The sequence below is a fragment of the Apiospora phragmitis genome, assembly GCF_038363925.1.
Source record: "Apiospora phragmitis strain CBS 135458 chromosome Unknown utg000014l:1.0-1827420.0:1.0-1829600.0, whole genome shotgun sequence".
Classification (NCBI taxonomy): Eukaryota; Fungi; Ascomycota; class Sordariomycetes; order Amphisphaeriales; family Apiosporaceae; genus Apiospora; species Apiospora phragmitis.
The window spans coordinates 1,296,184-1,311,179 of NW_027117414.1; the positions used below are offsets into that span (position 1 = coordinate 1,296,184).

Consider the following 14,996-nt stretch of genomic DNA (forward strand, 5'->3'; position numbering starts at 1 on the left):
ACGTTTAACGATTCCGGACTCGTTATTTATTATATCGATCTTTATAACGTTCTCGTTTTATCTTTTAACGTTAGTTCGTTTTATTACTCGGTAGCGGAGTCGTTTTTATACGTGCTACGATAAGGAACTTACGATGTCCTTTAGATCCGTAATAGTAATGCCGGGTTTTATATTTTCGTAGAATATAACGTGTGGTATAGTTAAAAATCTATTACCGTTTAACAGCTATACGATATAGTTCGTTAACCTTTTATAGCTAATAAATATCGCTTAGACTCTTCTCGACTTTATTTTCTCGGCTTTAACCCTTTTTTTTAAATCGATTAAAGCGATACACTTAGTGTTAATAATACGTAGTTTCTTATAGTCGGGCTTAGCTTACGAAGCTTTTATTTTTTCCTTAAATACCTCGTTAAAAGTAATAGGCCTTATAGACTAAGCCGTTTTATTTAAAGTATATAATATAATACTTATAATATAAGACTAGAAATACGTTAAGATCCTTAATTATAGGTACGTAGCTTTAGCTTTATCTTATATAAATCGGATATAGCGTTCCGGTATATCGTTTTAATACTAGTTATAAAAAGAGGACGTATATAACTTAATCCCTTTACTTTTATAATAACTACCGATTACCGTTATAACGAATTCGCGGCCGCCGTCGGTATAAAAGGTTTAAATTAACCTTTATCGGCTTAAGTAGTCCTTCGGTAACGTTGCTAGCTTAGCGATAATCTAGTCGAGATACCTTATAAGGTCGCGTGCGACCTCTTCCTTAGTTTTATAGTCGTTATACTTTTTATAACGGCTAAACCTGTTAATTATAAATAAGTAATAGCGTTTCTTATCGATTAATATAAGCTTAACCTCTTTTAAATTTACTTATATAATCTCTTTTATATAATAAGCTAATCGTTATATATTTTTCGAAATAACCTTCTATATCTTCGCTATGTCGTAGGTAATATAATATAGCTTCGTAACTTTTTTTTCTTTAAGGTCGATTCTTTTTATAGCGGGATTATTTTAATTAGCCGGTTATAGCTTAAGTGGTATAATCGTTAATATTATAAAGTTTTTTTTTTATAACTCTTTCTCGTTAAATATTAATCGCGGGCGATTAATATTTTTTTCTTTTTCTTAGCTAGTAGATATATTAGCCGCTAGCTGTTAATTTTAGTTTATGAAATCTTTAGCTTGCTATAAAAAGAATCCCTTTTTCTATACGTCGATCTAGGCTAATTCCTCGCCCTTATAGTTTTATAAACTAGTTTTTTAAAAGGTTCCGTTACTTTTATATTATTATTCGCCCGAAACGATTTTTAAGGGGAGCCCTAAGACGTATAGTTTAAACCGAATATTAATCGTGTTAGTTTTTACGCTGTTTTAAAGTTTTTATCTAAAGGTTTTTATATACGTAGCTTTTACTAAGTCACCACCGGTCGTAATAGTATAATCTCTCTCCGTAATATCGACGACGCTCTTTTTAACGAAATCCTTCGTCGAGTTCGTAATATCTACGTCGGCTTTAAAATCCTATAAGAGCTTATTTTTATCCGGCGAATATCCGGAATAGATTTAAAGTAGGTAAACCTCTCTATTAGTTCGACTATTACTAGGGTTTTTTTTAACTTTAAAGTAAGTAAACTTTTCTGTCGGCTCGACTATTACTAGGGTTTTTATAACTTTAATTAAGAGATTCCGCCTCATTTAACGATTAAACGTTTCCGGGCTGTTTTTCTCTTATAGCTTTAACTCGTAACTTATAAAACCGGATAACCTTTTTAAATTTTCTCGGTTTTTTTAATTTCGCGTTAAATACGTTTAAGTTATAACTAGTATTTTCGAGTCTTACCGGCGGGCTTTAATAACGAGTTACTCTAAACGTAGCATGTTTACTACTTTAAGCTCTACTACCCTCTTTAACTTTTTAGGTACTATTCGTCGTACCCCGCTTAAAATAATCTCTCGCGATATATTTATACTTTTAATATTTATAATATAAAGGTCTATCTTTCTCGTTTTTATTAAAAAGGCGCTTTTTTTACGCGCCGCTTTATTAGCCGCTCGGTTTCGTTTTACCGCCTCTACTTATGTGTACGTTATTTATATCTTTTTTTTCACGCTTCGAGTTTTTTAGTCCGCGACGAAGTTTACGACTACAAAGCTTAAAGGGAAGGTTTCGTGCCGAAAAGAGGTAACTATCGACGAATGTTAAAACTTAGCCTTTTTAATAGAGCTTATAAATTAAACTACTTTACATGTTTCGTTTAATATAGCCTTTATAAAAAAAAATTTAAATCGTTAGCTTTCGTTTTTATTCGTTAACGAAGTTAATTATATCCTTAAGCTTATATTTATAAGCTATAAGCTCTTTTAAAGTAATACCCTTTTAAGCGGTATTAATTTACTTATAAATTTCCTTAAACTTAGTAAATATATTAATACCCTTAACTATCCGAGAAATTAAGGCTAATAAAGTAGGCTTTACCGTTCTTTAGATCGCCGCCGTAATTTTTATTTTATCCTTCTCTATAAGATATATATCCTTTTAAATACCTATATAACTTAATACTAGCTTAAATATAACGTTATAGTTTTCTTAGTTATCGACGCCTTTTAAGAAATATTTTTTATCGAGCTTAACTAATATATTTCGTTATCTTCTCGTAATATAATAATTAACGTTATATAGCCCGTACTCGATTTATAGCCACGGCCGGGGAATCCGCTTCCCGGCTATTTAAACAAGTCGTAATTAAAAGCTTTTAATAACCCGGGTAATCTTAAACGGTAATAAGAGGATATTTTTTTTAATCCCTGCTCCTTATTTCGTAATACGTTAAGCTTAGCCGTCGTTAATAAGCTAAAGGCTTTTTTTTAACCTTTAAAAGGTCGCTTTTTTAATTAAAACTTTATACCTTTTCGCTACCGGGGGCATATCCCTTCGGTTACGTTACGCTACCCTAGTCGGTACTCCTAGCTTTAGGTATTTCCCTTTCTTTTAATACGGACTATTTTTTATATACGCTTATTTACGTTAAAAGCTAAGTAATCCGCTTATTCGATTTAATCTATTTCTTTTAAAACCGTTAAAACGTATCTACTACGTTATAGCTTCGCTATTAATATCTTTTAAATAGTTTAACTAAAAATTACTTCGTTATCTTTGTTACTAAATTTAAAAGGATTTATTCGCTCGCTTAATAAATAATTATAGCTACGTCGGAAATAAAAGACTCGAAGTTTTTAAAACTACTAGTTACGTTAATTAATTCCTTCGTCGATATAATTAAGCTTAATAGAAATAGATAAACTAAAGGAAAGGTTTAATTAAAAGCTATAATACTACGTCGTATAGTTTAGAGATACTATTATATTAAAAACCGTAACGTACCTCACGGTCTAATTAACCACACGGTTTAACTGATCACTAGAAATCTATATAAAAAACGTATGTGCATAACCGTGCACTTTACTCGATTATAATTTATACTTTATTAAATTTTAAGGATATATTTATTTAAATATAAGAATAATAAAGGTAGTTATATAAGTTTAAAAAGTATTTTATTACGTAAATTATTAAGGAATAATAAAATTATAAGGATTATTTTAGCGTACTTTTAAATAATAAGCTTAAATAAATATATATAAAATTAACAAATTCAGTTTTAAAATTAAACTCTTAAATATTATATAGTATTAAAATTTAGTTTATTTTTAACGTAAATTAATAAAAGTGCACGGTTATATATAAAGGTTTTTTATATAAATTTTTAGTGATTAATTAAACCGTGTAGTTAGTTAAACCGTGAGGTATGTTACACGCTTTATAATAAGTCTTTAAATAAAACGGTTTCTTAACTAGTTTTTATATTAATTTTATCGCTAATAATTCTTTCTCTTTAAAGTAACTAGGCTATATTACCTATATAAAAACATAAAGAGCGTATCGACGCCGTAGACATCCCTAACGGCGTCGAGGATACGGACTTCTTTAAGCCCGAACCTTCCTAACCCTGCTAGATCTATAGCGTCGAACTCCTTCGTCGCATCCTCTTTAATTCATATACTAATAATACTTTATTATAAATACAACTTTTAAAACCCTGTTTAATTAAATAAAAAATTAATTAAAATGTATAGTTATATACGAATAGCTTTTTTATACGATTTTAAGTGTTTAATTTACTTTTATATTTAATTCGCTTATAAATTATATTAAATATTATAATATTATAAATTACTAGAAATATAATAAATAATAATATAACTTTTTATTTAAATATAATCTACTTTAATCGTCCAGGTATTAATAGACTCGTCGTGCTCTATTAAGGTAATAGTAATACCTAAATCTTTAATAGTCTTCGAGGGAGACCGGTATCGAATAAAGGATAAGGGCGCCTCGTTTAAGCTATAGCCGCCACACCAACGTAGTTCGGACTCGAGCGTATTAACAACTCGGACGGGGCCGTAGCCCGACCGGACCTTGGTGTCGATAGTATAGAGAAGCACGCCGACGCCGCAGAAGGAGGCGTCCACGCCCTTTGTTATGCGCGCCTCGGCGACCAGGGCGGTGGTGTTACTGGTAGGGATCATGACGGCGCGGACGCCGCCGGTGGCGCCGTCGGCCTCGAGGGGCTGCAGCACGTGTGTGGTGGACGTGCCCTTCTCGGTGACGCAGTGCACCGCGCTGTCGTCCAGCCAGCCCATCCGCCACTTGTCAAACGCGAACATGTCGGGGGCCTGCTCGCCGATGGAACCCATTATGCTGAAACCGCCGACGTACTCGCCTTCGAGTAAGCCAAATCCCATCGGGTAGTAGTCGGGCAGGCCCAGCGTGTGGGCCGTCTCGTGCACGAAGATCTTCGCGGGGTTTACGCCGCTGCCGTCCGACTTGGTTTCCTCCCTGAAGAAGCCGGTACCAAAGGTGACGTAGCCCTTTGATACTTCCGCGCCCTCCACCACGTTGCCGTCGGTGCCGTTGTGCGACCGCGTTTGCGCCGCGTAGCGGGAGCCGTACGAGACGTCGAAGTTGGGCGTGCTAGGCGGGGTCACGACGTAAAGCACGTCCATTTCCGGGAGGCTGGCCTTGAGGTCGGCGGCCTCGGCGATGCCGTGCACCTGCATGTAGGCGTCGAGCGCGTCCTCGATGAAGACCATCTGGTTGTAGCTGGTGCCGTGGTTGGCCCAGTCGTACGCGGTCGAGGGCTTTGCCATGCGGTAGATGTGGTCGACGTCGGCGCTCACGTTGAGCGACAGGCGGCCGTACGACGAGGTCTGGTACCACGCGTTCGCCTTGGCCACGCTGTTGTCGTACACACCCTGCGCCGTGTAGCCCGCGGCCTCGGCGTCCGGGAAGTCGACGAACATCATCCAGCCTCGCACCACGCTCGAACCGGCCGGCACGACGCCTTCCGAGAGGTCGAAGCCGAGTACGGCATCTCCGGCGAGCTTGCAGGCCCCAATGGACGCGTCGGCGGTGAGGACCGAGGGGGGGATAATGGCGGCGGCCGATGGCATGGCGTGCCAGAGGCCGATCGCCGCGACCACGGAGGTAAGTTGGGAAACCATTATTTAAAAGAACCGATAGCAGCGTAAAAAGATAATCCGCTAGATGGTCCTGACTCGCACTGCTCTCGGGATCGAAGCGGCGACATCTTGCTTATATACAAGGTCGCCGGTTCGGTAGTGGATCATGTCTTTGGCATAGTAGTTTTACTGCCGGCGTGACCGGGTAACACGAGCTGAGTGGATTAAAATCCAGGGGCTGACTGGGGCCGCCAAGCATTTCTCTCGTATCTTTATAGAGATCTGGAGGCGTGTCGGGAAATGACGACCCGTTTCTGTGGGCCTTAATGTCTCGTAGGGGCGCTGCAAGCAGGCGGAGAGGCAGGTGTCATACAAAGTGCTCTCGAGCCATGTCGTTCGTCCACTCGGTCGGCGCCCGGCATGGTTGGTTGGGCAGACACGAGCGAACGAGCGAGCGAGCCATAACACGAAGGATCCTGGTTCCTGCCTCATTTTGACCTGCTCTTCGACAAAACGTGTGCCCACCTCTCTGTTTTTTTCTCACTCTCTTCCTGCCAGCCGGGTCGTTTACATCAAACGGCCAACGGGATTTGCGAAACAGAAACACGCGCTCGTAGTAGGCTTTATTATTTGCTCAACAACCGACGACCTGCCTTGTTAGGTAGGCCCCAGTCTACAGCAGACTATCTACTTAAGGTAACCACCTACTGCAAGTACCGTATTCTCTGAGAAAATTGAGCGATTAGACCACTTTTTTAGTTTCTTAGTAAAGCTTTAATTAGTTAAATAAAAGGGGGCTGGTGGCATTAGCGGCTAGAGCGGATATTGCTAGATGGAAGTACTAGTACATCGTCCTGACTTGCCGATGATTAGCCGATCTAGCCCCATAAGTACAGATTAGTACTAGAACAGCAGGGCGGGACTAGACACGTACAACTCCAACTGTAACGATACGTTCGATAGGTCCTTGGAATAACAGATGTCATTAGTGCTCTTACCGGTGTTAATTCTCTCTCTCTAAGGCAACTGGGCTATATCACCTATATAAGTACATAAGGAGCGTGTCGACGCCGTGGATATCCCTAACGGCGTTGGGGATGCGGACTTTACTAAGTCCGATCCTTTTTAATCCTACTAGATTTATAGCGTTAAGCTCGTTCGTTATAACCTCTTTAATTTATATATTAATATTAATTAATATAAGTATATACACGTTTAATAGGTATTAATTATATTAAAAAGTTTTATTAAAGTAATTAATTAATAAAACTTAAACTATTTTTATATAGTCGTTAAAATATATATAATATTATATTAAATTTAACTTTTAAGCTATAAAATTAAAATGGAATTTATTTTAATCCTTACTTCACGTTAAATTTTATTAAATTCTTTTAAAATAAAATATAATAAAATACTTACTTATACTTTTACTCTTTATTAATTTAACCTTTTAAAATAAAAAATATTACTCTTTAAGCTTTTATTTAGTAAATTAAACGCTATTATTTTAATTAAAATTTTAAAACCTTTATAATCACGTAATTACCGCATTTAATCCGTATATTTAAGTTTTTAATATCTTTATCCTTTAAGGTTTATACTTAAACGGCGGTAGATAAGTTATACGCTACCTTTAGTTAATAAATAAATGTGAGATATGCCTCTTCTCGTATATTAAGAGACGTTTTACTAGCCTTTATTAATAGCTTTTAAGTCGATAAGCTTTAATTATTTAGCCTGTTTTTCCGCTTAAAAAGGATATCGTACGATTCTAATCGAATTTTATTTTTATTAAACTCGATCGGCGTGTTTTCGGTTAACATACTCTTTAACTTTACACGAAATTATTACTCTACTAGCTTTTCTTCCTCTATTTAAGAAAAAGGGGCTATAATAAAACTAAACGTATTATCGGTCTATATTACTATAATATCGAAGGTATCCGGTCTCTTCGTAATAAATAATAAGCAGGCGTCGTATATTAATACGGTTATTTTTAAATTCTATACGTAGTAATTATAATACGTTTTAAACTAGTAAAGTTTTAACTTTACTAGTTTATATAAAGGTAATATAATTTAAAGCAGCGTTTCTTTAAAGTATTAAGTCTTTAACTTTATCGTTAAGCGTATGTATATTAGTCGGTTTAGTTTATCGTGCGACTAAGTATACGCTTATATAATATCGCGTAGCTCGCCTTATACGTTAAAGTTTCGAATTAGGGTTAGTTTAAGGGCTAAAAAAAGTCATTAGCTTATCCGCTAAATCGTTAGTAACTAGGTTAAAATAGCCTCTTTTTCCATATCTCCGTAGCTTTATATTACGAGTCTAGATTTTTTATACGGTTTCGTAGTTTTGTTTTTAATTTCTTATACGAGCCGTGTTTTAAAAATTCTACGGCCGTTATATATATTCGGATCGAATTTAACGAATTCGAAAGTTCCCCGTACGGCGAGGTTATTAATCTTTTTAGCGTTAAACTTTTAAAACGAGTATTTAAACGATATAATAACCCCGTTTTATCGAAGCTTAATTACTAGGTCGTAATTCTTTTATTTTTTTTAAGTAAAGAATACGGCGGCTTAAGCGTTCCGGAGTAGATATTTTCTAGGTTATACTCGGCTACGTCGTATAAGAGTTACTGTAATTTCTTCGGCTATCGGTTCGGTATTTAAGGTATTTACTAGCTGTTTTAGATTTACTTATAATTCCGGTTAGTCGTGTAGTTTTCTAGCTTCTTCTTAGTAATACGGCTTAATTTAAGTTATTCGAAAGGCTTTTAAGCCGTTTAGGGTGTTTATTTAAATCGTATAGTTTTTAATAGCTATTATTTATATAGTCTAGTTTATTTTATTTCTCTCGCTAAACTAAGACTTCGAAGCGAGAGCATTAAAATATAATAAATAGCTAGTTTATTCCGAGTATTTAAAGCTCGGTAAATGTTAATATTTATACATATTTTCTAAAGTATTTTTATTGCTTTCCGTACGGCTTTTTTCGTGCTTAGATTTCCGGTAACAATAATAAGTTTCCGTTAATACGAAGGTATATTCTAAATACGAGCAGGATAAAAACTAGGCCGTCGGGGCTAGCTGTATCGTTTAAAGCTTTAACTATTATTTAGAGTACTGTTTTAATATTTATATAATAACCGAGATTTTTTTATAAAATATCGAAAGCCCTACGTAGCGAAACGTGCGCTCGTTCGACTTTACTTATTACTTAGTGGGCTTCGATAGGCATTTATTTACAGGTGATTCCTATTACTCGTGCGTAGTTACGAAACTCTCTTTAAAAGTACCTGTCTAGATTATGTGAAATATAGTTAAAAGGTTTTTAATATATATATATTTAGTATTTATATAAGGTATGTTAGGTATTTTATACGCTGAGCGAATATAAGAATATAGTTGTTTAAAAAGACGTATTCGAATCGATTATATAAAGTATATTTTATTCGTTAATATAAACAACGTTTACGATAACTTTATAATTAAAGTCGTATTTATTTTATAACGAGAATTTAAATTTTTACGGCGCCGGATTATATAATTAATATTAAGAGTAGAACTTTTAAATCTCGTCGAGAATAGTAAAGTTAACGTTGTTATAGCCGGCGTTTTTTAGGAAAGTATAAAGCTTTTCTATGCGAGGGTGTCCGAACCGTTAGTAGAGGTATTAAAGCTGTTTTTCGGTAAAATATAACGTTACTCGTTTAAATATCTGCCACTTGACGGGGAGATCAAGATGGTTAATCCCGAGGAGGATTTCACGCTCTTCGAGCAGTGGGAATTCCAGGCTGTCCCTCGGAAACTACCTTTCCCGATGAAAGTCCACTTTGGTAGATTCATCGCGATATCAGTCAGGGATATCATCCAGACTTTCGACCTCAAGAAGAGGGGTTACATATCCACCACGTCTATGGACAGTGAACTGGCTCTCATCACGGCCAACATTGCCCTCGCAGCGCCGGGCAAGATATTCTACGACCCCTTTGCAGGGACTGGGAGCTTCCCGGTTGCCTGCGCGCAATAGGGTGCCCTGGGGTTCGGAAGCGACATAGACGGGCGCAGTGTGCGGGGCGACGGTGAACAAAAAAGCATGAAGGGAAACTTCGAGCAGTACGGTCTCAAAAACCTGCTGGGAAACTGCTTCGTCTGTGACTTGACGAACAGCCCGGTGCGGAAAGCCAGATTCCTGGATGGCATCCTTTGCGATCCCCCATATGGAGTCAGAGAAGGCCTCAAGGTGCTGGGCGCCCGTGACCCGGTGAATCAGCCGTGGGTTGTGGAGAAGTCCAAGGTGATGTGGAAACAGCCTGACTATGTTCCGCCGAAGAAGCCTTACAGCTTTGTCGCTATGCTCGACGATATCCTCCAATTTGCGACCGAGACATCTCGTAAATACGGGTTTACAGAAAATACCTACGTCATACTCGTCGTTCCTGCGACCGGGTAGCAAATTCCACGGAACGCAGCAGTCTGAGCGCCAGATCTACGACGTGCAGGTCGAGATCAAGTACGTTGACCTGAAAGAATCGTTCATGTGCGGTTACTTGAAAATACAAGGTCAGTTCCGAGTTCACTTACAAGCAAACGAACCCCTGTTCGTTTGCGCCCTTCACCGAGAGAGGCGCGAGCAAGCCCCCCTTGCCTCGGAGCCGACTCCGTCCCCGTCCACGTTGGCCCTCGCCTTGCTTCATTATACCAAAACATCCGAAAATTCAGCCAATTACTGACTTTTTGGTACTTTACACACAATCCAGGCTTGACAGAAGATAACCCGACCCTGACGACGTACTTTGAGGGCGAGGTCATCGGGTCCAAGTACAACTTCATCACGAATCACGACAGCTGGGGCGCGACCGAGAAGATCGACCTGAACCACTGGAACAAGTTCACGGCCTTCCGGCCCTACGCCAAGCACGCCCGCAAGGGCCCCGTGCACATCAAGGACCTGCACAACAAGGACAACATCTTCATGCGCTGGAAGGAGCACTTCCTCGTCCCCGACCACCGGGTGCGCACTATCAATGGCGCTAGCTTCGAGGGGTTCTACTACATCTGCTTCAACCAGCGGGAGGGTGGAATCAGCGGGATCTATTTCCATAGCAGGAGGGAGAAGTAAGTATTCGCTTTTCCCCCTCTTGCCGGGCGACATTTGGATTTTTTTTTCAAGCATGATCGGCCGGCCAAGAGGAATTTAGTGATCAACAGAGCATCGACTAACTCACGTGTCATCTAGATTCCAGCAGCTAGAACTCAAGCACGTCGAGGACAGGGGCTGCTTCGGAGCTATGGAGTTCAGATAAAAACCCTCATGGTCCTCACATTGAGTGAGGGAAAGGGGGCTTGCGCTGAGCAAGACTTGATACGGCGTGAAGCTCGTACGGTCTCTCGAGACGAAAAGTGTGTCCTTTTCTTTCGCAGAACGGTGGAAGTTTTCCGACTATGCGGCAAATCTTCCCAATGTGATTGGGAGATGCACCTCACTATCTTCTCTGAACGCGAGCAGGACAGAGAAACGACTGGTGGCAACGATGATATACTGTTTTACGCGAACACGTATGCCATGGCCTATGACATAACGGAACAAAGGGTGGTTAAATCGATTTCTCATGATGGTCTAGTTGGGAGGAGTTCAGTTACATTTTGGCTTGCTATGGATTGGGAAACCGAGGATGGAACAGACCTCAGTATCAAACCCCCTCCTTACCAATCTTATCAAAGGATACACATATTATACACGTATATAGCATCAGCGAACGGCGACGAAGGTGGGGGCTTTGGACTTTGTCATCTAGCATACAGCGGCGTACGAATTGCTTTCTTTTCGTAAATCGTCGCGCGGCATTGGGGGGTATATTGATTCTTGGGAGTCTTTCTTTTGCAGCCTTGGCCAGTTGGGTAGGCAAGGGGGGGCCACCGACCGCATAAACACCAACTGACAGAACCGGGTCAGTCGAGACTCTGTTCTGTGTACATGATTCATGAAAGCCGCACATATACTGCTGTGCATTACCATCTCATCGTCGTCTCTTCTCGTTTTTCAAGTCTTCGTGCCTACTCGCTCGCTTGCTGTTGCTGCACTTCGGATTTGCGGTGTTTGCACCATTTTACTCTTGTCCTTTCCTTCCTTTCCTTCCTTTCCTTCCTTTCCTTCCTTTCCTTCCTTTCCTTCCTTTCCTTCCTTTCCTTCCTTTCCTTCCTTTCCTTCCTTTCCTTCCTTTCCTTCCTTTCCTTCCTTTCCTTCCTTTCCCCTTCCTTTCCTTCCTTTCCTTCCTTTCCTTCCTTTCCTTCCTTTCCTTCCTTTCCTTCCTTTCCTTCCTTTCCTTCCTTTCCTTCCTTTCCTTCCTTTCCTTCCTTTCTGTGTGTCCCTTCCAATTCCATGCATTGTTGTCGTGACGCTACATGTTGCGTCTTCGGTGCCCGCTGCCGAAGAGACTCGGATGTCTGATGAGGTACTAGAGCTAAGCTACGGAGCTCATGAAATGGGCTTGATCTTGAAGTGCAGGGACGTCAGACTGAAGACCAGCGCCTTGAGGTCTTGCACCAGGTAGTAGAAGACGCGCAGGCCTTCCGGGTCGGCGGACTCGGTCACGTCGATGAGCGAACCGATCTTTGCTGTCTGCATGAAGTCGTTGGGTCAGCACATGCTTCCAGCGAGGATACGCTCTCCCTCCCGCCCGCACCCGGCAAAATCTCTACATCTCCATGCCGTCGCGCAGCGTACCCGTATCCTCTTCAAGCACCATAAACGTACCTCGAAGCTGATGTGCTCGCCGCCGAAGTGGATCTCGAGCTCCTGGCGGCCGTCCTTGTTCTTCTGGGGCCATTTGCCGTCGTCTTCCTTCATGATCTCAGAGGAGCGGACGATGCGCTTGATCTCGTCGACAACGAGGTTCGAGACGCACATTTCTTTACGGATCAGGCTGTCGTTGCGGTAGTTGCTGTTGTTGGCGTACCGCGCCACCGCCGACCGGCCGTCCCCGACCACCCGGATGTCGAACTCGAGGAACTCGTGGCCGAAGCGCCCGCTGTGTCCGGAGCTGTTGGGTTGGTCGCAAGGGTTAGTTATTGTTCAGCTACGTGTGTGCGACAATAGGGAGAGCTGCGTGGTTGCTGTGGGGGAACGCGCGCGCACACAGATTGGATTGAGCCAAAGGGAGACAGGGCAGACGTACTAGTACCGTATGTAGAACGGCTCGCCGGTCGATGCTGAGTTTGCAGCCATAATCGTGGTCGTTTTTCGTGATTGGGTTCGCTGGCTGTACGTGGGTTGCAGGTCGGTCGCGGAATCACCCAAAAATAAAGTGAAGCCTCCCGGTGATACTGGGCCGCTGGCGCTGGTTCAGTGACGAGCTGGGCTATGGTGGGGCATAACTTTCCGTTAGCATCAACTAGCCTACCAGGATCTTGATATGCACCTATCAAGGTGCTAAGATAAGAGACCTTCTGGGCGTCTCCAGAGGGAAGGCGGTGAGTAACAGGTAAGCATATTGTAAGTGCAATTGACCTCAATGCATTCAACATCAGGATTGCCTTCGTCAAGCAGCTTCGTTTTAGGATTGGGGGATTTAGTCTTCAACCCATTCGGGTGATGGGCCATTTATGTGCATCTCAATCAAGATATTCAAATGACCCCATTTATTCCAGTGCCTCTATCATGATTCTTTGACAAGCTTTGTTTTCAATGTTGCTAATGCCAGTCAGCGGTGTTGGTCGTCAACCCCTTTATGAGACCGATAGGTCTGGTTTTCTTTCATCTGAGGGACCAGACTTGACTTATAGTACCATCTGCCTTATCTATACACATGAAATGATATCTCACTAAGACTCGCAATTGTCTTTTACGAAATTCGAGTATATTGTCGTCGAGTTCATAGGCATACCTGGCAGTCACCTTTGGATGGCCCTATTTTGAGCATGACCCTTTCACCCGATGATTCCTGCATATAACTAATCACTTTTCTATTGTTCTTCTTCACATGGCTTTTTGCAATCGAGCCAGAGACTAGACTGATGATTGGGTATTACAACAGTGAGGTGTACTTTGGTCAATCGGCACTACGGGCAACTTGGCTGGTACCTTCACTAATACCCCAGAGTAAAATTTGATATACATGTAATGGGCTTAACAGAGCTCCAGATAGTAGTAACATTTTGAGGGGGTGGTCCCTTTGGTTTCTACATGAGGCTACATACTCGATCTTACTCTACGCCTGTGTCTTTACAATTTACTGCGTTTTCGCCTCTTTCACAGCGTGTTATGGGAGACTCTGCCGGATCCCATCCACCTACTGGCACCGCAACGCTAGGTCCCGTGCTGGAGATCGACAAGAAGTTCTATCGTCTCGTCAACTGGCATATGTTTGACGATGATAGCAATGAACCCGGTAGCTATCAACAATGGGACAGGAACGAGCCACCGAAACTCGACCTTGTGCATCCCTCACCCGCCGACTTGGAGGATTTCTCTTTTGGGGAACATGCCGTACATCTAGGCGAAATAGTCGCGTATTCAGGGCTCATGTACAAGACAACTCGTCCCATGACTCCGTCTGATGCAGTTGCCAGCATGATCCCGAGTAACCCACGCATCACGACCGACTGGGCACTCAGCGAAACCGAAGGACATGCAATACCAAACAAAGTACGCCATGCAATTGAAGGGGAGAGATCGGATTGTTTTCTGCCTGTCATCACCCAGACCACCCCGGTGAAACCTGGGGATATGGCCTACTCAACAGGGCGGACTAGTGGATACACGCTAGGACAGGTCTGCAAGCGAGGTTATTCTAGAAACGAGGACGGGTCGGTCTCCCGGGATTGGACGATCTCTTCTCTTCACATCCAAGACAACGCATGGTCCGACGGGATGGGCATCATGGGCGACTCGGGCGCAGGTATTGTGAATTTTTGCACACACAAGCTCATCGGCCAGCTCTGGGGGAGAAACCATTACGAAGAGGACCCTGATAAGCCAGCAATGACATACTTCACCAGCATGTCGGATATCTTCGATGACATTCAGGAGCGCTGGCCTGGAGGCCCATGCCCTCGGCCTACGTTGCCAGGCGAAATACCTTCTACCGATGAAACAGATGGTACTATCACCATAACCGAGAGTGTTGACGATATGATGTCACCAGATCATGCTCCTCCATCGTCGAAAGATGGACGCTCCAACGTGGTAACCGAGGTTCGCCGATCTGGTATCAAATCGGCTCTAATGGCAACGGGCAACGGCGACGGTGATGTGACAGAAAACCATTGGGTTCAGCATGCAGCTACTTGGCCTAAGCTACAGGTTTGAGAGGAGATTGGTCTTTACCACTCGTGTTTATCTTCTTCCCCTGTCCCTTGCGTTTGTTGCCTTTATTCTGCAAGCATGTCTTGGGTTTCATTATGACGAACTTGACGATTACTATTCACTACCCCGAAGAGGTTTCC

At 41.7% G+C, this 14,996-nt stretch overlaps 4 protein-coding genes across 4 annotated transcripts; 2 read left to right on the forward strand and 2 right to left on the reverse strand.

The window, feature by feature from the left end:
- Nucleotides 1-4,287: 4,287 nt before the first annotated feature.
- On the reverse strand, nt 4,288-5,583 carry PG994_015013 (uncharacterized protein; the record flags this gene model as incomplete). The annotated part of the gene is made up of 1 exon (XM_066866422.1): nt 4,288-5,583. One exon carries the CDS (start codon nt 5,581-5,583, stop codon nt 4,288-4,290), a length of 1,296 nt encoding a protein of 431 aa, XP_066708098.1.
- A 4,062-nt stretch (nt 5,584-9,645) lies between these two features.
- On the forward strand, nt 9,646-10,671 carry PG994_015014 (uncharacterized protein; the record flags this gene model as incomplete). Its single annotated transcript, XM_066866423.1, has 2 exons — nt 9,646-9,943; nt 10,310-10,671. 2 exons carry the CDS (start codon nt 9,646-9,648, stop codon nt 10,669-10,671), a joined length of 660 nt encoding a protein of 219 aa, XP_066708099.1.
- A 1,356-nt stretch (nt 10,672-12,027) lies between these two features.
- PG994_015015 (Mago nashi protein) lies at nt 12,028-12,777 on the reverse strand (the record flags this gene model as incomplete). The annotated part of the gene is made up of 3 exons (XM_066866424.1): nt 12,028-12,171; nt 12,307-12,592; nt 12,728-12,777. The coding sequence occupies 3 exons, from the start codon at nt 12,775-12,777 to the stop codon at nt 12,028-12,030; spliced, it is 480 nt and encodes a 159-aa protein (XP_066708100.1).
- Nucleotides 12,778-13,812: 1,035 nt separating this feature from the next.
- On the forward strand, nt 13,813-14,859 carry PG994_015016 (uncharacterized protein; the record flags this gene model as incomplete). Its single annotated transcript, XM_066866425.1, has 1 exon — nt 13,813-14,859. One exon carries the CDS (start codon nt 13,813-13,815, stop codon nt 14,857-14,859), a length of 1,047 nt encoding a protein of 348 aa, XP_066708101.1.
- Between the last annotated feature and the right edge of the window lie 137 nt (nt 14,860-14,996).